The sequence below is a fragment of the Panulirus ornatus genome, chromosome 52, assembly GCF_036320965.1.
Source record: "Panulirus ornatus isolate Po-2019 chromosome 52, ASM3632096v1, whole genome shotgun sequence".
Taxonomy (NCBI): domain Eukaryota; kingdom Metazoa; phylum Arthropoda; class Malacostraca; order Decapoda; family Palinuridae; genus Panulirus; species Panulirus ornatus.
In genome coordinates this window covers 18628241-18650443 of record NC_092275.1, presented here as the reverse complement: position 1 = coordinate 18650443, position 22203 = coordinate 18628241, and the positions used below count along the sequence as shown (strand labels likewise).

The 22203-nt window shown below is 44.0% G+C and overlaps 1 protein-coding gene across 3 annotated transcripts in view; it reads right to left on the bottom strand.

The window, feature by feature from the left end:
* Positions 1-22203, bottom strand: part of LOC139765125 (uncharacterized) — a 1132594-nt gene that overhangs the window by 640273 nt on the left and 470118 nt on the right. For all 3 annotated transcript variants that reach the window (XM_071692317.1, XM_071692316.1, XM_071692314.1), the window contains one exon: positions 13006-13926. In XM_071692317.1, coding sequence (XP_071548418.1) covers positions 13006-13926 — 921 coding nt within the window. The remainder of the gene's footprint in view (positions 1-13005; positions 13927-22203) is intronic.

The window sequence follows — 22203 nt, the reverse complement described above, 5'->3', positions numbered from 1 at the left end:
AGGTATTCTCTGTTTTATATTTTACTTTAAACTTTTATTTAAGGTTTTCTGCGTTTTATCTCTTAATTTACAGTTTTATCTGGTCTGGCCTTAACAATACTTAAAAAAAAATGCTGTTCCCTTTAAATCAGTACACGAAAGGATAGGAAAGTTAAGGCTCTCTCCCCACCTCTACACTCCCTCCAGCAACACGCTGGACGGAAAGCAGGAAGAAAAAAATACCTGAAGGTAACATTTATGGGAAAGTTAATGTATGGGTAAAATGCCTTCCAAGGCTGCAGAAACCACTTGTATCAAGGTGTTGAGGGGCATCTTTAGATGTATAGTGAAAGTGACTGTGGTCTTAACACGTGAACTTGCTTAAAATAAAAATTCTTGTAGCGGTTAAACACTTGACCATAAAGGCATTAATGAGCCTGCCAACTGATATGCCCACTGCCCGATCACCAATTGTAACAAGGAGTATCACAAAAACTCACTTCTGAGGTGTGTGTGTGTGTGTGATTGTGTGTGTGTGTGTGTGTGTGTGTGTGTGTGTGTGTGTGTGTGTGTGTGTGTGAGATTCCTATTTGCGTGTTCTGAGAAGAAAGTTTTCTATTCGTGTTGCCCCATCTCATAACTTTGTATATAAGAATACCACGCTTCATTATCATGTATACACACATGTACACACTCCAGCTTACCCCAGGTACCCGGAAGAGGATGAACAGCTGTGGGTTGGCTGTGAGCTAGCTACCTTTACTGGTATTCGGAACACGGGTAGTTACATTGGTAGGCCGCAATGATGACCAGTGTACAGAGCGTACGCGGGTGCACCGCACTCTTCCCTGAATTCTTGGAAGCATCTCGTGCAACTTCATACGTACATTCATGATGGCTGAGGTATGGCCCTGACCACTGAGATAATCTCTGAAACAACGGTGTCAGACCCACGAACTCGAGGGCTGCATGAGACCCCGACGAAAGGCCTTCGTCCCACCAGCGACTGAAGATGACTCTCGTATTTCAACCAACTCCAGAAGACGTTATTTTCAAGCTAAATGATCGGGAGAAACATTCGTAACTACGTGCGTGCTTGTATATACATCTACTCCCGAGACCCTGGTCTACATGCAACCTCACTTCTTCGTATTAATTTGCGCATTCTGATACCTTATGGTACAGAAACCTGATCAGGCCCATTACGTGAATTAAGTCCGACACACCCACTTCCAGGAGATCTTCATGAAAGATTCCGTTACAGACTTAAGAGCTTGTTATCTTGCATGATTACAAGTTCCTCACTTCATGAAATTTCGCTTCAGGATTCTCTCTTTCCTTATCGTCCCGATCTAATGTTTTCTTGCGGCTCGACGAACAGCATCGTCAGCTGCACTTATTTGAAATCTGTTGAGTTTGCTGATCCATGCTTCATTAACGTACTATCCAAATTATGTAGGAATTGTTTATAACATAAAGGTCGTGGCAAAGAAAGTTGTTAGGAGTTTCGAATTGAATGGGCAGTTCTGAGTCCTACATATACAAGTATTGGCTATATGGAAACATGAAGTAATCTTGTCATGTTCACGATTTCTCTTCAGAGTGGACATGAACCGTAAGGTGCCACAGTGTCATCAAACATACGAAGAAAAAAAATGGACCTGAGTGAAATGAATTAAGACCCAGGTTCCACGAAGACACCTTATAATACATCGAGTCTTCCTCACCTGCGTGCAAGGCCAAGATAAGCTACTGATCCCTGTGTTACATTCCCGCCTTCAAGTACCACCCCCAGAGGGAAGACATCGTACTCCTATGTTAGTGTCAAGAGATGTGGCTCTTCAATATCCCTCTGGTCTCGTCAGCTCGAGCAAAACTTCATCTACTCTGGGTGATGACCGGTGATGAAGAACATCGTCCACCTCAAGTACTGCCAGCTAAGGCAAAACATCATCGCCCACCTAAGGCACTGTCCCTTAAGACAGAACGTCGCACATCTCAAGTATTGCCAGCTGAGGCAAACCATCATTTATCTAAGGTACTGTCTGACGAGACAACACATCGCCCACCTCAGGTAAACAATCATCTACCCATATAGACTATTTAAAGCAAAACTACATCTACCCTAGATAGGGGCTAGCTGGAGCAAAACCTCTTCAGTCGGGACAAAACACCATCTACTTCAAGCAACGCTCTATGTGGCTAAACCACATCTACACCAGCGTTCGCCAGAAAAGGAGAAAGACACAGTTACAACCTGTGTACTTGCCTGATGAAGCTGCGCAACACGTACCGCCAAGTGTTGCTGAATGAGGGCAAATGACAACACCTCCCGCATGTGTCACTTATTGAGAAGCAACTCAAGGAATCATATTGAAATGATTACAACCTCTGGGAAAACTATATCTATCACAGGCAACACTAAGTGGAACTAAGAATATCTACTTTGCCTGACACATGAAATATCAAGTAAGAAAAATGCAAACAAGCAAAATACCTGATAAATTGTTACTAATCGAAGCATAAAGGAAAATCAAATAAAATCAGAACTGCCCCGAATAATAATGTCACTGATACTGAACTCTTGCCAAAATCATCAGCTGAAGCGAAACTAAACCAGCCACAGGTAACACCAGCTGAAGCAAAATACTTGCTGAAGGTAATGTCAGCTGAAGCAAAATACTTGCTTAAATTACTATCAGGTGAAGCAAAACACCTGCTTACATTACTATCAGGTGAAGCAAAATACCTGCTTAAATCACTATCAGGTGAAGCAAAATACCTGCTTAAATTACTATCAGGTGAAGCAAAATACCTGCTTAAATTACAATCAGCTGAAGCAAAATACTTGCTTAAATTACTATCAGTTGAAGCAAAAGAACAAATACCTACCAGAATCATTCTGAGCTGACAGAAAACGAGGAAAACCTCTGGTATGTCATGAGCTGAAGCAAAACAGAATCATCTACAGCAAGTACCACGAACTGAGGCAGAACAGAACACCTGATACGAAAAAACAGCAGCTGAGGTAATCATGCAACACCTAACGCATGTAACACCAGCTGAGACAATACAGACACATATGCCACAAGTGACACGAGCTGAGGCAAGAAGAGAAACGGGCATCACAAGCACCACGAGCTGAGGGAATACAGAAACACCCACTTCCTGTAACTCCAGCTGTGGCAATTATGCAACACCTGACGAGAAAAGTAACACCAACTGAGGCAAAACGAAACACCTACCGCATGTACCACCAACTGAGAGAACACAGAAACACCAACACGCTAGCAACACAAAAAGTGAGTGTCATCAGGAGCATCCATGGCAAAGCAGCAGCCAATTGAGGCAAGCCAACTTCAGGGCACAGGGAACGCAAGCATCGGCTGGCCGCTTGCAATAATAGGCGATAAATTATGATGGATGCGATGCGCACACCCGCTTATGCTCCCCCCTTATCGGCATCGATCAGAAATATTGATAGCCATGATAAGGAACAGGAACACTGACACTGAACTAAGTATCGCTCTTGTTTAGTGTGTCCAGCTAGCCAGTCAAGGGAGGAGAAATCTTGGCGGGCGCATGAGCTGGACTCTTGGAAAGGAGGGAGGGAGGCGAGGCCAGGCCAAGCTGACCAGCTGGGGCCATGAGACTGGTTGTAAACACCGGTACAAAGGGGGTGTTATAGTACTCACTCGGGTGGCTGAGTCACCTCGGGCCCCCCGAGAAAGACAAAGCTCGCAAGCCAAGATACGAGTTATCACCTCCACCTTCTTTTTTTTCTTCTTTTTTTTTACACACACTTCTATTAGTATTTATTGTATGCAATTGAATTTTCATGGTTCTACCCTCGGCTCGCCCGCCCCCACCCCCTGACTCTTCTTGACCCTTCCTACCCTCCCACTAGTGTGTGTGTGTGTGTGTGTGTGTGTGTGTGTGTGAGTGAGAGGAGGGGGGTGCACGCGTCGGGACGTTCACCGCTGCTGGCCACCCCTGGCCAGGGACCAACACCCGGCCCTATCTCACCTTAGTCGGCCGGCCTGACTAACGGGTCCAGCCTCCAAGGCGGCCGTAGAACAAAGAGCGAGGCGGCCGTTACGGGAGGGGGCGGCTCTCGGCCACCTCCTGGCCTGGCGCTGGCCAAGGAGGAGGGGATGAGGGAGAGTGTGTGACGTGTGAGGCGTGGCAGCTACCCGAGGCCCGCCCGCTGGGTGGTGTATGCCGGCCGTCACACCCACACCCGCCCGTTGGATGGTGCATGCGGGTCATGATACCCACGCCCACTGACCCTGGGCAGTACACAAGCAGCCGTCATGCCCACGCCCGCCAACCACGCCGCGGCCCATCAGCAGAGGTGCTGCATGACAGCCGTCACACACACACACACACACACACACACACCCATGTCGACCCGCCCCCTCCCCTAACAAACACAACGCCCATGACCGTTGTTGTATTGCCCCCTCTCTCCCCCCACATAAACTGGCCCACGATACACCACCCCAACACACACACACACACACACACACACACACACACACACACACACGTCTTTCAGAACATATAAATAGGTAATGGAGTTCCATAGTCATAATGAGCATCACTATCAGGGAAGGAGTTTAGAACATGGGTTAAAATCTTTAGGTGCCAATAGAAAAAGGGAAGGTCAGAGTAACACTGAAGTACCTTAAAAATAATTGAAGACATAAGACGATAACTAATAATATATATCTCATGCTCTTACTGGCGTTTCTCCAGTTCAGAGGACGCCAGAAATATTGTTTAATATGACACTTGAGGAAGGGGCATAGAGCCGAGGGAGTGGGAGGGGACAAATGTCTTGTCTATCTTTGAGTAAAGATTAAGAAACCGCCCTGCACTACAGCTTGGTTTCTCTCTAACGACTGCGGTCTGTGAAACACTGGAAGAGATGATCAGGAAGCAAATGGACGACTGAGTGCAAAGCTGAAACCTCCTCAGTGAAACACCACGATTTCAAAGGGCAGGAGGTCATGCGTACGAAATCCCTCTGACGTCTATAAGAGAGTGAGTTCCGTTTTAGACAAGCGAAAAAAATGAAGGAATTGTGTGTTCCTGGATTCTCTTTTAGAATTTGACACTGTAAGAGAATAGGAGGCTGGTAAAGAAGGGGAAATTTGAAAGTCACTTATTGGAAGGAAGCAGAGAAGGCATGTGAAATGAGTCTCCTCCAAGCTGGTCGGGGTCATCAGTGGCGACCTCAAGGCTTGGTTCTGGGACCACAGCTCTTCTTGATCTCATGACTGGACTCATACCTCATTATGTTTGCAGATGATGCTGAGATCATGAGGGACGTAAAAGAATTATGAGGATGGCATTAACTCATGAGGGGATCTAGAAAAACTCTAGTCTCATATATGATGATGAAATTCACCCTAAATAAATGTAAAACAGTCAAGATGAGACATAGATATGGATATGATCAAGATAAAGTTAGGTGAAGGAATGTGCTTGTGAGAGGAACTTGAGAGACAACACCATCTTTAACCTCTCACCAGAATTCCACTTCATGAGGACGGTAAAGGAGACACGCTGTCTGCTGGCAGATATTAGAATTGGGTTCAAATACATGAGTAAAGAAATATTCAGCAAGCTCGTAATATCCTATATTAGGCTACAGAAAGACTATGCTTGTCAACTTTGATCACAGCACATATAGGATGCACAAAGAACGAACAGAGAAGGTCCAGAGGAAGGCAACAAAGATGGTAACAGAATTAAGACAGCTGAGTTACAAGGATGAGTTAGAGGCCTTACATTGGTTTGTTCATCTTCGGAGAGAGACGAGTGAAGGATGATATGATGGCAACCCTTCAGTGTTCAAACCAGTTTGATGTCAAAAGTGAACAGTTCCTCGAAAGATGCAAAGATAGAACAACCAGAAGTCGTAACATGAAATTAAACAAGAAACTTGTTAGAAAACATTTGAAAACGTAACTTTTTCATAGTCTAAGAGTAGAGGATGTAGAGAATAAAACTGTGACGAATTGATGAATGTGGAGAGTATACAGATGATTAAATAGTTGTCCAATAGACAGCATTCAAGAGATGGGGCCCTACGAGTGTAGAACTCCCTTTCCATGTATTGTACAAATAGGTAATTACAGGTAGGTACACACACACACACCCACACACACACACACACACAAGGCCATGATAGGCTCAGGTCCATAAATTTGTCCACCACAGAAGAGAGAAAAGTAAGGTGTAATTATCACCAAGTTTCAATTTCTCCATCAGTTTAACGACGCCATAAGTGAACAGTTCTTCCAAAGATGCAAAGACAGAACAAACCAGAGGCCATTACGCGAAATTAAGCCAAGAACCTGTTAGAAAAGGTGTCAAGCAGTCCTTTTAAAGCAACAGGGTGGTGGACGAATGGAATGAACTAAGAAACGAAATACTGAATGCTGACAGCATAGAAAGGTCTGAAAAAGCTGTATGAATGTTGAGAACAAGTTCAAGAGATGAGCACCCCCAAGGGAGTAGAACTCCCTACCCACACAGTCTAGAGGCTTCCGATGGACAATCCAATGCTGTTTTCAACAGCTGCTTTACACAGGGCAAGTTTGGCTGGAGCATCTGCTTTGTCATGAGAGGGAGTCCATAACCGTTTTGATATGAATTCCTTGATCAATAATGTTTGATAGATCACACACACACACACACACACACACACACACACACACACGTTGTCCTCACTCGAGCCACACGTCACACGACCCGGCAGGCATGTATTAAGGCCGGCATACTAAAGTGACGTGGTGACCAGGATGTCGTGGTGCGTTCATCCTCCGTCCTGGGGGCGATGGTTCCTTCCCACACGTGAATTCCGCACCTCCTCCTCTCCTACACCTCTCTACTCCACTTCCTCAGACTGAAGTGCATGTGCCACACCTGTGCGCTACACCTCCTCTCCTATATCTGCACTTCCGCATATGCATTCCCCACCCTCCTCCAACACCCCCTCTCCCACAACTGCATCTATACCCGCTATTCCACACCTGCTCTCAATACCACCTCTCCCACACACCAGCATCCCATACCTCCTTCTCCCACACTAATGCGTCACTCACTCTCCCATACTTGCGTTTCACTTCCAATTCCATACTTACACTTCACATCCCCTTTACCAAACCTGCACATCACACACCCTCTTCCACACCTGCACTACGCTCTCCCTTCATTCACACATGCACTCCACATCCCCTCACCCACACCTGCTTTGCACATCCACACTCCCACACCTGGAATCATCCCTCTCCCCCACTCCCAGACCTGCGTGTCATACCCCTTCTCCTTCACCTACACTCCACACCCCCCCGTCCACATTTGCACTCCACACTCACTCTCCCACACCTGCTCTTCACAAACACTCTCCCCAACTTTTCCGACATCTACATTCCTCCACCCCTGCACTCCCCAACAATTTACTGTATCCACACGCTCGACCCATCTACCACGACAATAATCACCGTGCAACACTCCCCCATTATACCACCACAAAGGCTAAACTGGATCAAACAACCTCCCGGAGCATGGCAGCCCATAAACAATAAACATCATTACTGTTAACAATGGCAACCCCTCAACGTCTTGGCGTTTCCTGTGGCTGGTCCTATTGTCTCTGATGTCACCTCCGGCTCTGTGTAGCGTCAAGAGCTGTTCCTTACCGAGAGTGACTCTGCTGCTGCTGTGTGTAGCGCCTGATGCTGACCCATACCACCAGAGGCTATGCTGCTGTGTGTAGCGCATGATGCTGTCCCATACCCAAGAGGCTATGCTGCTGTGTGTAGCGCATGATGCTGTCCCATACCACCAGGGGCTATGTTGCTGTGTGCAGTGTTTGATGCTGTCCTATACCACCAGAGGCTATGCTGGTGTGTGTAGCGCATGATGCTGTCCTATACCACCAGAGGCTATGTTGCTGTGTGTAGCGCATGATGCTGTCCCATACCACCAGAGGCTATGCTGGTGTGTGTAGCGCATGATGCTGTCCTATACCACCAGAGGCTATGCTGGTGTGTGTAGCGCATGATGCTGTCCCATACCACCAGAGGCTATGCTGCTGTGTGTAGCGCATGATGCTGTCCCATACCACCAGGGGCTATGCTGCTGTGTGTAGCGCATGATGCTGTCCCATACCACCAGAGGCTATGCTGCTGTGTGTAGCGCATGAAGTTGTCCCATACCACCAGGGGCTATGCTGCTGTGTGTAGCGCATGATGCTGTCCCATACCCAAGAGGCTATGCTGCTGTGTGTAGCGCATGATGCTGTCCCATACCACCAGAGGCTATGCTGCTGTGTGTAGCGCATGATGCTGTCCCATACCACCAGAGGCTATGCTGCTGTGTGTAGCGCATGATGCTGTCCCATACCACCAGGGGCTATGTTGCTGTGTGCAGTGTTTGATGCTGTCCTATACCACCAGAGGCTATGCTGCTGTGTGTAGCGCATGATGCTGTCCCATACCACCAGAGGCTATGCTGGTGTGTGTAGCGCATGATGTTGTCCCATACCCAAGAGGCTATGCTGGTGTGTGTAGCGCATGATGTTGTCCCATACCACCAGAGGCTATGTTGCTGTGTGCAGCGTTTGATGCTGTCCCAGTCCCCTCCCTCATATGCTTTGTACACTCGCTGCTTATCATCACTTGCTGGAGCCTCATTTTCGCATCACCTTCACTGACGTATATTTCACGATCACACTCCACTTTTCACCTTCACTGCTGTATATTTCATTATCATACTCAACTTTTGATCTTCACTGCCACATACTTCACTATTACACACACACACACATACCAGGGTTCGAGATCCCCTTCTCGACCTTCCTTTCGGCCAGGTGGCCGAAAGGCGCGTGTGGCTCGCTGCCGAGTGTCGTTGGCCATCTGGCCACCGTCACCTCCTTGCTATCCCCACGGGTAACACTCTCCCGTTCCCTCAAACAGATGTAACACCGAACCTAACCCAGCTTTGAGGACGCCCACCATTACCAAGATGATGGTAACAATATCTGACCACAGGGACAATTGCCGAAGCAATTACGGGGGAAAAGAAAAAACAAGAGGTCAAAGACCTTGCAAGTAGTTGCATGTTCTTGTTAAATCATGCAAGTAAATATGCATGTATGAACTGATATATGTTCGTATATTTGTGTATGCGTGTGTGTTTGTATGTTAATTCATGCATGTGAATATGCATGTACGATAAGGCATGCGTTCGTATATTTGTGCATGTGTGTTCGAGTATATATATATATATATATATATATATATATATATATATATATATATATATATATATATATATATATATATTTTTTTTTTTTTTTTTTTTTCATACTATTCTCTATTTCCAGTGTTAGCGAGGTAGCGTTAAGAACAGAGGACTAAGCCTGAGAGAGAAAGTCTTCACTTGGCCCCCTTCTCTGTTCCTTCTTTTGAAAAAGAAAAAATCGGAGGGGAGGATTTCCAGCCCTCGCTCCCTCCCCCTTTTAGTCGCCTTTTATGACACGTAGGGAATACGTGAGAAGTGACCTGTCTCCCCTATCCCCAGGGATATATATATACATATATATATATATATATATATATATATATATATATATATATATATATATATATATATATATATATATATATATATTCCCCGAGTAAATAATATGGATATACATGCACTACATTTGTGTGTGAGTGTATGTGTAAGATTCTGCTTGTGTGTGTATACGTGCACGCAAATATGCCCAAGAAACGCTGGCCTTATCTGTTTTCGTCGTCTCATATGCAGATGAATGCAACCGACTGCCAGATTTCTGTTTTTTATACAAACACAGCATGCAAACTCGAGAGAGAGAGAGAGAGAGAGAGAGAGAGAGAGAGAGAGAGAGAGAGAGAGAGAGAGAGAGAGAGAGAGTTCAACAATTCCTCCGTTTTCTTAAACCTGCTCGCCTTTCCTGCCACTGTAAAGTAGTGCCAAGATCAGTCGACTGAGCCATATAATAATGATAATAATAATAATGATAATAATAATAACAACAATAATAATGATAATAATAATAATAATGATAATAATAATAATAATGATAATAATAACAATAATGATAATGATAATAACAATAATAATAATTATACTATAATAACAATAATAATAATAATAATAATAATAATAATAATAATAATAATGATAACAAAAAACATCAATAATAATGATAATAATAATAATAATAATAATAATAAACAATAATACTCAGGTACGACCTGTAAACCTCCATTTACAACAGAACTCCATAAAAACGACCTTTAACGCTGTACCTGCAACAGACATAAAGATCCATGAAGTCGAAGACGTCTCTCAGAGATTCATTCGAGGACAACCCTCAAAACTCTATCTCGAAGCTTTGAGGAACGCGAGTTCTAAGCTCCACCTTCACCAGATCTATAAAACTACAACACCTCTCCACCCATAGCAAGTCTGAGCAGGCGTGGCCCCCCAAGCCTCCAGCCTCTACTCCCACAGGGCCTTGGAGTAGACCGTGCCCATTACACTGGTTCGCTGGTTCACAAGCTGCAGTCGTGAGTCAGCCACAATACAAGCCAAGAACCTTAGGAGTCAAAGCGGGGATAACAAAGGCTCAAAGGCTCCCATAAAACCTTAGTAAAGGCTTAAAGGTCCGCAGACAAGAAGGGATGAAGGGACTTCGAACGTCCTCCAGGTCCAGGTGACTGGAAGCATAAAATCTGAAGGGATGGGGCTGTGATGGTTGAAGATTTCGGGATGAATTTCTTGGACGGTTTTTCGTCAGGGGATGAGCATGAGAAACTAGAAGGGTCATAGATCCTCAACCAAGGTACTCCGTCGTCAAATCAGTCAAGATTAAATCAGGAGTAGAGACAAGCTCCCCAAAAGCAGTGAGTAGTTGAGAGTTCGGGAGGTGCAGGCACTTAATATAATTCGGGAGTAGCGGAGAATTAAGGGTTTAAGTGCTTGGAAATAATGGCAGATTAAGGATTTAGGAACAACGTAGGATTAATGGTATGAGATGAGTGAGGTATTAGATGTCGGGGAACATTGGGGTCTTGCAGCTTTCAGAAACAATGAAGGTATTAGAGGCGCTGGTAGATAGAGGTTTCATAATATCCGAGAGGTGAAAATTTACAGGATCAGGGAACCATAAGAAAGATCTAAAGGCTTTTGGTGGCGGGAATGTGAAGTTGGATTCACTAGGGTTAAAGGAGAGATCGAAGGATTTAGACTCTGTAAATGCTTGCTTGTAATGGCGATGGTTCCTTGGGGGTCGAAGACTGCGTGAGAAGGAAAGGTAGGGAGACAGGTCTGTGGCAGGAGGAACTCCGTCCGGAGTAAGTCTGCAATTTGGGACTTGATGACATTAAAGGGAGGATGATAAAAAAGAGTCAGTAAAAAGAGAACACAATTAATGATAAATGAGATGGTGATGAGTTAAGGCGCTCCAAGTCATGGGTAATTCGAGAGATCGTACAAATTTAGGAGGCTCGCATATCATGCGACGCAGTCGAGGGGTCAGGTGCTTATAATCACAGTACATGATGAAGAGATGTGAGAATAAGAAGGAGTTACAGGCTCGAAGGCTGTAAAAATTTCAGGTTTGGGGACTGAAGTGTCAGGGGGGAAATAAATATAAAACGTTACGAGCTTAACAACAGTAATGTTTTTATGGGATGGGAGACAGTCAGAACTGAGGCTTGATGGCAGTAAAACCTTCGGCTCTCGTTCGCCCTAATGAGCTTCAAGGACTCGAAGACAGTAAAGACAGACAGATGCAAAGGGTTCAGGGACACCTAAGTCAGAGCCTCAGTAACACATAGGATGGCTTGGTAGACGGTGGGAAAGGATGGCAGATGACTGCCGAACCTCACCTGTGATAGCCATTCCTCACTGCAGACTTTTGGCCACGCTTGGCGCTGCTATGGCGTCTTTTCTTGAACCTCCACTTCAACATGGCGAACACTACACTGGGTGCACGGGCCCTTCTGTGCACTTAGGTTCACCCGTGGGTAGTGTCCTTGGCCAGCCACTTTCTGAGCCCGGGTTGGCTCTCTTCTCCGCTGCCAGCTGACATCCAAGACCAATTGCATAATTTCGGAACTCAGGAAAGAATCACATCCCATACCACAGCTGACTTGATAGACGTTCTCTTGTGGTTCTGTGTGAGCTCAGATTGTCTTCTGTTATATATCATCGCTAACACACATAAAACCTTCTGAGCAACGAGGAACCATTTTCACATTCGAACTTGTGTTTCGGGTATAAAGGAGCGATAAAGAGCCGAGCACAAAGCGACCACCTATATAAGTGGTAGCAACCAACATCTCCCAAACGTAAAGCACATTGATTTGGCTACGCTGACATTACGTTCAGCCGCCACACACCACAGGCAGACTAAGGACCAGCGGCTCCTTAATCAATACATCAGCCATATCTTCCTCCTTATCTTGGTTATCGTCTTCTTATCGTCTCACATTATGAGTTACTCACACAGGTATTTCACGGCATTACCAAAGTCAAAGCTTTCCACACGACTGAACCACGACTATAAGTGTCTCCCATTAATGTCAACTGAAGAAAGATCCCCGGATCAGTGTAATTACTCTGTCATTAACTTCGGGTCGGGAAAGGCTAAGCGTGGGGGACAAGCTTATGTTATTACCATGCTTATTGTGTAGAAATATCTGACATTGCAAAGATATGTGTGTCACTACACAGATATATGTGGCATTACATAGATATATGCGACACTGCAAAGATATATGTGACATTTTATGGCTTATATTACAATGACAATGTGAGGGTCTTTACATGCTAAGCGAAAGGTAATATTCGCTACACGAAAGTTCCCAGTGCCTTTGTAAACACACACACACACACACACACACACACACACACACACACACGTTGAGTAACACGAATGTGATCATACATAGAAAATGAGGCTGAAGGGTTACTTACCTTATTTTCCCAGGGGTATGGTTGTGGACGGGATCGGCGTGGTGAGCGGGGTCGGAGTGTGGGTCCAGGTTGGTACTGTCTAGTGTGGGGGAGGGAAATGCCAGCTCAGATTCCGGCGCCAGGGTTACGTCGTCACCGTCACCCTCACCGTCCAGAGTAGCATCAGCCTCAGAATACAAGTCAATATTGGCGTAGTCACTCTCGCTGTAGGGAGACGTCTCGTAACCCGAGTCTTTGGTCAGCTTCCTGACGGAGCGCCGTTCGCGCTCTCCTCGTTCGAGGGGCCGCGTCTGAGCCTCCGTCTTGCTACCTTCAGGAGCTTCGTGACTCACGCTCGCGTCTCCGCCGTTCACAACTATCTCGTCTTTACTCATATGAGCCGGTAGGTTCTCATAGATGTTCTCACTCTTGTTCTCTGGCGATGGGGACTGCGGCGACGCAGGTGTAGTGGGCGTGGGCGTGGGGATTGAAGGCGTGGGGGAATGGTTGCTAGGTGACCTAGGGTTAGAGCTTTCCACCTGTGAGGGAGAGTCGTCTTGACGGTCGAGACGGGCCCGTGCTTCCTCCCGGAGCATCTTGTTGTCGTGGTAGGAGTAGCGCCGCTTGGTGTTGGTCTTCTCGCAGAAGCTGTGGCTCCGCTCCTTGTGGGTGGGGCTCACGGAGTTGTTCAGTTCGCGCTCCGAAGTCCAGTTGTTCTTCTTCTTGAGTCCTTTCCCCTCCGAGTGGTAGTGTGGGTTGGCGCGTGAGAGGCGGGGCTCAGAGGCGTCCCTGGGTCGAGCCCCACCTCCGTCATCGTCGCGGCTGCGGGCCAGGGACCGCAGAAGTCTGGCTGCGGACGGGAAGCGACCGCTTTCCCGTCGCTCTGGAATCTGTCTGCTCACTCCTACATCCCTGTTGTCCTCGGTCCCCTCACGGCTGCTCCTGGAACACAAAAACATAACCACGTTAACACAACTCGTACATGATAACTGAGCATGATAACCGTAATTAGGCATAATAACCGTAAGGTCATGATTATAACCACCTTAACCTAACTTATACATAATGATAATTATAATAGCACTAAGTTATAAGAATAATCACATTAATCCTACTCACACACGATGATAATTAAGTATAATAATCGTAAGGTCATACCCATAATCATGATAATCTTCCACATAACAATAATCAAGCATAATAACCATAAAGTCATCAAAATAACCATGTTAACCATTCTCATCCGTAATGATAATTATAATAACCGGACGTCATAAAGGAGACAACATGTAGTGTGTGTGTGTATGGATTCGACCAGCTAAAAACCTTGACAGAAGCTCTTATATCTGATTGGCAGTTCCCTGTGTGTTATTACTGACTGCTAGACGTATGTATGGCCTCTTTTGGCCCATATAGAGGCACTGGTGAATCTTATAAACTGGTGAGTCTTATAAACTGGTGAGTCTTATAAACTGGTGAATCTTATAAAATGGTGAGTCTTATAAACTGGTGAGTCTTATAAACTGGTGAGTCTTATAAACTGGTGAATCTTATATATAGTGAATCTTATAAACTGGTGAATCTTATAAACTGGTGAATCATATATAGTGAATCTTATAAACTGGTGAATCTTATAAACAGGTGAATCTTATAAACAGGTGAATCATATATAGTGAAACATAAACTGGTGAATGTTATAAACTGGTGAATGTTATAAACAGGTGAATCATATATAGTGAATCTTATAAACTGGTGAATCTTATAAACTGGTGAATTTGTAAACTGGTGAATCATATAAACTGTTGAAGTTTATAAACTGTTAAATCTTTTAAACTGGTGTATATGGAAACTGGTGAATCATAAACTGGTGAATCTTATAAACTGATAGATTTATAAAGTGAATCTTATAAACTGGTGAATCTTATAAACTGGTGATTTGTAAACTGGTGAATCATATAAACTGTTGAAGTTTATAAACTGTTAAATCTTTTAAACTGGTGTATATGGAAACTGGTGAATCATAAACTGGTGAATCTTATAAACTGATAGATTTTATAAACTGGTGAATCTTGTAAACTGGTGAATCCTATATAACGCACCGTCTACCTCAAGAAATACAAGTCGATCTGGGCCATCAAACAATCGCACTGCCTTTTCTTCGGCAATCGATCGACTGGCTACCCTAACAATAGATGGTAATGTCACCTACCCCTGGGTCATGTACGCACCACTGAGTATGACCAAGTATGGCCTGTTGACTCGAAACGATCTATCAACGGAGGCAGCTGCTTGTATGTATATAAGGTCGAATTGTAACCTTTTTACTATCAAAATACCAGATAATAACCTTTATAACATCGAGTATACATGTAAACCAAGGAGAGACAGTGTACTTCATGTTTACTAAGTCTCTGGTGTACTAACCACGTCGCTATGATGAGTACAATGTACATATAGAGTTACAAAGCACGACGACAGACGATAAAGTCTACGGCCAGGCGACCATGACGGAGTTATCGAAGCTGGCGCCACAGAAAACGGAGCCTCGCACCCCACTCACACACACCGTGTTTACAGTACTGACCAAAACACAGTCGTTTTACACCCCATTATACCCCTATGATGAACGAGATGTCATCCTCTTCACCTAATTATCATAGGAACATGAACTTAATTATCAAAACCACTGGTAAAAAGTTATAAATTCTACCTAACCCATGGGAGTTCACTGAACTTTACTACAACTACTATTACTACTATCATTACTACTACTACCACGACTACTACTACTACTACTACTACTACTACTACTACTACTAATAATAATAATAATAATAATAATAATAATAATAATGATACTAATGATAATAATGATAATGATAATAATAATAATATCATTATAAGAATCAATATCTTTGTTATAAAAACATGAACAGCAGCCAATGTCCAATGTGAGCAGCTGTCCTCCAACATGTAGGGCCACGACTTAGCAACATCCGTGTCCTTGTGAAGACGACATGGTGCACGACGAAGGACCACGACTCGACCAGACGAAGGACCACGACTCGACCAGACGATGGATCACGACCAGAGGTCACGCTGCTATGACCACGAGAGTTGAGTAGAGAGATACAACGCATTTGCTCAGGACCTTAACAATATATACGCATACCCACGCTGCACTTATATATATATATATATATATATATATATATATATATATATATATATATATATATATATATATATATATATATAGAGGAGGGCCTCGCATCTTGAGGCGGGTGAGGATAAAGGTAGCCCACTCATCCCGGGGTGATCCTGCCGGGGAGAGGGTACAGGCAGCCCACTCATCCCGAGGTGATCTTGCTGGGGATAGCGTAAAGGCAGCCCACTCATCCCGAGGTGATCTTGCTGGGGGGAGCGTAGAGGCAGCCCACTCATCCCGAGGTGATCTTGCTGGGGGGAGCGTAGAGGCAGCCCACTCATCCCGAGGTGATCTCCCGCGAGCCAAACAGGTTCCCAGGGGTGAGCAACACCTGACCTTTGGCTCCTGGGAGTGTTTGGGTGGTTGCTGTCCTCCCTGTATGGCGTCCTGACCAGTTGTATCCTTGGCCTGGACACAGGCGCACCTGGGCCACATGCCTACACTCCCCCGGGGGCCGCATACGCTTCCATGTTCAGATGTCCGTGGCGTCAAGCGCTCCTCCTCTGGATACACTAACGGCTTTGTTAGCTCCGGCAGGCGCTTATACACTCTTGAACCATCATTATTATGTGTTATTACAGTTATAGAGAGACTATGGTATGTCATCTCCCTCCGTAAGTTATCCCTCGCCAAACATTTCGATTATGGAGAGACATATCCTGTCCCTCTCCATGCGATCTCTCTCACCACGAGCATCTGTGTGGCTCGTGATGAGGTCGGTAGACTCTAGCCAAAGTCGTTTGGACCGATCGTACCTACACCAAAGAGAGCTTGTCTGGCACTGTCTTCACAGAACCTCCAACAATCCTGGACTCTCACACAATCTCAGTTTCGAGGGTCAAGTTTCTACAACGTACACTTATCAATTCAAATTATTCAAAAGACGAATTTAAAAAACGACGTCTCAATTCTATAAAAATGTTACGTACGAGAAAAATCTTCGATATTTTTCAATAAGATCGGTAAATTATACCAGTATCTAAACACATGAATATACTTAACGGTTAACGTTTTAAAATATTCTCAGTTTTACAGTTACCATGATGGAGATCCCGAAAACATTTACAGATGTGAGTAATCCCCGAAGGCAATGCACCTTCCATGGCTAAACACTGGTACCTGATATTTAGTTTACGATTTTCTTCAATCTTCTGAAAAAAGTTAGATGTCCAAGACATTCCTGGGCAATCTTTTGGCAGCAAAGTCAGTTTTCTCTGGAATATTCAATAAAAATATGCTGTTACACTTAATCATACGATATTCATCGATAGTGATCATGAAATAAGAGCAAATACGAAAAAAAATATGAGAAATTATATCAGAAAATATTCAACATTTGATGTGAATATATCAAGATACATCTCTCTCTCTCTCTCTCTCTCTCTCTCTCTCTCTCTCTCTCTCTCTCTCTCTCTCTCTCTCTTAGCCGAACTGGTACGGAATTAATGCGGAAAAAATAATATGTTCAGTGCGAGAAAAAGAACGCGAGCTGAGATGAGGGAAAGTGGAACGTGAGCTGAAATATGTCGAGTGGCATCATCCACGTAGGAGTGGACAGGGTTTGAGGTTCGTGGAAATAAAAAAAGGTTTTCTTATGGAGAAAAGAAAAAGAATGGGTCATAAGCTGGAACACTGAGGGACGCAACTGCTGACAGGATAAGAGAGGGAAATCTCCCCATCAAAGAAAAAAAAGAAGGAATTTTGAAAGTAAAGACTTATTAAGCCACAACGTGTCATGTGCTTGGGAGATGTTGACGGCTGCGACAGACTATTCACCAAATACTTATACACAAAGGTATTCAAGTGAGAGCGTTCGAGCCTGGTTTATTTGTATGGTTTCCAATACTCTGCCCTTGTCGATCATCGAAAAGACATTTGGGTTTAGTTCATGACTGTGGTAAGAATGATGGAGTATGCTGTAGTCATGTGGTCTGCTTTCTGAGCTGAACCCTTTTCAAAGGACCGCCTACATAGCTTATTGCCTCAACTTTTGAGGCTTTTAATGATAAGACACATTGGAATTACCACTTGGGGTTAAGACACCTCCTTGAACGGTTCTTTAGATAAGTTCGACTCATAAACACACCATCGCACAACATAAAATAAGGTTCTTATCACTACATTCCTAAACTACACCCTGGCAACTTATAGTAACAGACAAGGGCAAAAGAAAACATATAAAAAAAATCCCTACACATCACACAGGCCAAACCAGAAATACAAGGTGACAATACTTGTATACAGAAAACGAAACTACACAAGTCTACCTCAAATACAAGGTTTTCTGTTATAAATTATTTCGTATCATTTCGTACTTATATTCAACTTAACGATAATAAATCCTATCATCTATACTAACACTTCTCTGTGAAACGCAGGAGATAAACGTGATATTCCTGCCAACCACATACACGATTCTGTCAGACACACCAACGCCCCTGAAAGTTTAAGAGCTGTAAACATTATACAAATTACCAGCGTCCGACCGTGGAAGGTGTACTGCCTGAGGGATTTAACCACACGAATACTTCTGTAAATTCCTAGCAACAAACTGTAAGGTTGTAAATTGTTTTAAAGTTTACTGAGTGTATTTCCTCTGTGAGTATATACGAAGTTATCTGATTCTTCCATCTCAAGAAAATTATTTAAAGTCTATCCTCTGTGTACGATTTCTTTTATGAAAGATGGTACTTGTTACATAATTTGAATGTTTTGTACAAATCAAAGAGATGTTTTAAAATTTTGTTGACAGACTGACTCTCGAAGAAGAAACTTGGAAGTCTGAAATGTTGAGTTTAATAAATATAAACCAAACACATTCTCTTCAGGTATTGTCTTGGTCCTTCTATTCGTACTGAACATATACATATATATTTTTTTCATACATATTCGCCATTTCCCGCGTTAACGAGGTACCGTTAAGAACACAGGACTGAGCCTAAGAGGGAAAATCCTCATTTGGGCCCTTTCTCCATTTCTTCTTTTGGGAATTCGAAAACGGGAGGGAGAGGATATCCCCCCCTGAATTTACCAGGGAGGTACTACCGCCTGAGCATTAGGAGAGGTAGGGAAGGGTTGCACAGTGATCCAGCACTGCAATGGCTCCTCCCTGAATTCCTTGACACTTTTGATGCTGGTACGCGTTCAGAAGCTAACACACGTCTCCAGTCTCTACATATACCACTTGACACCACTTAAATCATATGAGTCATCGTCCTTATTCCCGAATTTAGATTTTATTAGTCATTGATTTAGAACCTCCATTTTTGAATGGGAATAGCGCCATCACTGGTCGAGAAAGGCCGAATGGTTCTCGACCATCCCACTTTACTACCCCTGTCGAAACTACTCCTAAACCTTGGTCGTTTACATATCCATCTCGGCAACATTCGTGGGCATACGTCAAACCACCCGTCTGTAACGCATCATGTGTCTACTTCCTCCCTGGAACCCAACAGTCCAAGGCTGCCTCTTTTCAACACTATCATACATACAAGCACCATATCTGCCAATGAGTCTGATCCAGGGGCAGTGTTTGTACTAACCGTTGTACAAAAACATAAGTTGCTCGCCTTATAGATCATGGCTCTCCCAACTTCAATGGCTTCTGGCTCGAAGCATCTTCGCCCTCAAAACTTCGCTTTTATGTTTCGTATATTCCCCACCGTAGCTCCCTCAACTATATAGAACTCTGAACATCATTTGAGACCCTGCCTTGAGACGTAGCTCTCTCCACATCACTCGCTGGAATCCAATATGCAAGTGACTTCAATGTACCCAACGAAAAAAAAAAATGGTTTGGTTCCAATCGAAATTATTCAAGCGGAATGAAAGCTCTTTCTTTTATCCCTCCTTAACAGTCTGGAACAACTAATTAAACACCGAACAAGAATTCCTGATCACCAGGACCACTCCTCGAACACATTCAAGCTCTTTCTTTTTTATCTTACCTCTAAACCCTCTCAGTAAAGACGCATTATTATTTTTTTCCCTCATTTGGTTCCTTTCATTTTCAAATGCGAAAGTCTATCCCCTATCATCTCCTCCTGGAAATGCCAACTCTGACAATCTAGAAGGGGTCAATGGTCTTCCTTCCACAGATTTGATACTCACTTTCCTTGGATCCAGTAGTGTTTTGGCAGCTGGGCCGCCTTCAGCTGTGCTGATCTTATAGCGGAGGTCATCTTGGCTTGGTGGAGTCAGACATCTCTTGTAGTAAACCTACGTCTCCTTTATCGTGGTTTGATTACTCTTACTTTGATGGTTGCGGCAGAGCATACCAAGCTATGAAACTTTTCCTCACTCTTGAATCTCATTTCGCCTTCTATTCTTCTCAAAATGATAGCACAGATGTTCCTTCACAGTCAAGCATACCTGCACTAAAGGGGAATGCATAGCTTGACTTCCTCTCTAAATGATAATTTTTTTTAGTCTTTAACCGATAGCATCTCCAACATTTACTGGAATTCAAACATTTCCAGCCTATCCAATCTATAGTTAACTCTACAGCTTATAAAGCCGCTCTTTTCGTCAGGTTATATTTCTCTAATTCCGCTTTGGATGATGCCACTTCTTCTTCACCACCTCCTTATACTTAACCAATGCTCTCTCTTGCATATTTCTCATTCAAGGTCTTATCAGTTTTCCCACAGGTTCGGTCAAGGTGTATTGATGGCATATTTCATCGTGTCCTGTGGGTATATGCCTCCAAGAGAGCTCCGATCCTTCCTTGCCTATTTCGTCTGTCAAAATCCAAACTTTCCCTTACTTCTCGGAAGCATGCCTTGGTGAAACCCATCCCTAAGAAATGAGACCGTTTTAACACCACTGGCTAAAGCCCCATTGCTCTCACATCTGCTGTCTCTAAAGTCTTCGAAACCCTCTTTTCCTTCCATTTCCTAGATACTTAGAAACCTATTTCAGTCCTTCAGGTCACCAATACGTCTCTCACAGTGGAAGTTCTACTAGTGATATCTCTTATGTGACCTACCTCCCGTCCATCTCTTTTATGGATTTTGGTGGGACTTTTGTCATGGCTACTGAGAACTCGAGTGCATCTTATAAGAACGTGGCAAATATCTTTCCTCGCTAAATTTCCTGGTTTCGACGTTCCTTCTTTTCCCAGCTCTAGTAAACAGTTTACATACATGTGTTCACAGCGGGAACGACCTCACTCTTACCCTCTCATTGGTGGTGTTCCTAAGGGTTCTGTTCTGTCGCCTAATATCTTTCTTCTCTCCATACATGACCTTCATCATCTACCTCCAACCCAAATTCACCTTTACACTGAAAACTCCACGCCATGTACTTTAATCCTCCTTCCACTCCTTTACTCACTTTGATATTCCTTTTTTTTTCTCTCTCTGACTATATTTTCTCTCGTAATACATACCTGTTTAACATCCCGGAAGGAGCACGCAGCAACCTGATTAAACTAGACACTGTAAAAACTCCCTCGTTTCTATCCATTCGTTTCAAAATACCGCAAGTCACCCCTGTTATGATATAAACATACTTGGGCATAACTACGTCCATTACTCTATCTTGGAAAAACCTTATAATGAACGTCACAAGGGCTGGAATCGTTGTTTAAGTGCCGCAGTTATTCTTCTTGTGAGTAGTTCATCCACACTCATAAGGGCTTCATTCGCCCAATTATGGAGTAACACTCAGACATCTGGGATGGTTCTTCTTTCATCTCCTTATGAGCCAGAGTGGAATCAGAAGAATTTCAGCGTATTAACTCTCCTGCCATCTCTTCTCTTCAACCATCTCTTCCCATTTATGGTGATACTGTCTTTCTTTCTCTGTTCTAAAGGTATTATTTCGAAACTCCTTTCTTGGATTGTCTACGTTTGTCCCAGTCCGTATGAGCTCACAGCACGCGTAACGTTGCTGCTTCCTATAGCTTCTGTCTACAAACCAGCCACACGAGAAATGACCGTTGTAATTCCTCCTTTCCTCGTACAGCGTAGCCGTGGAATTCCCTAACGTTTATCGTTTTTTCCTCT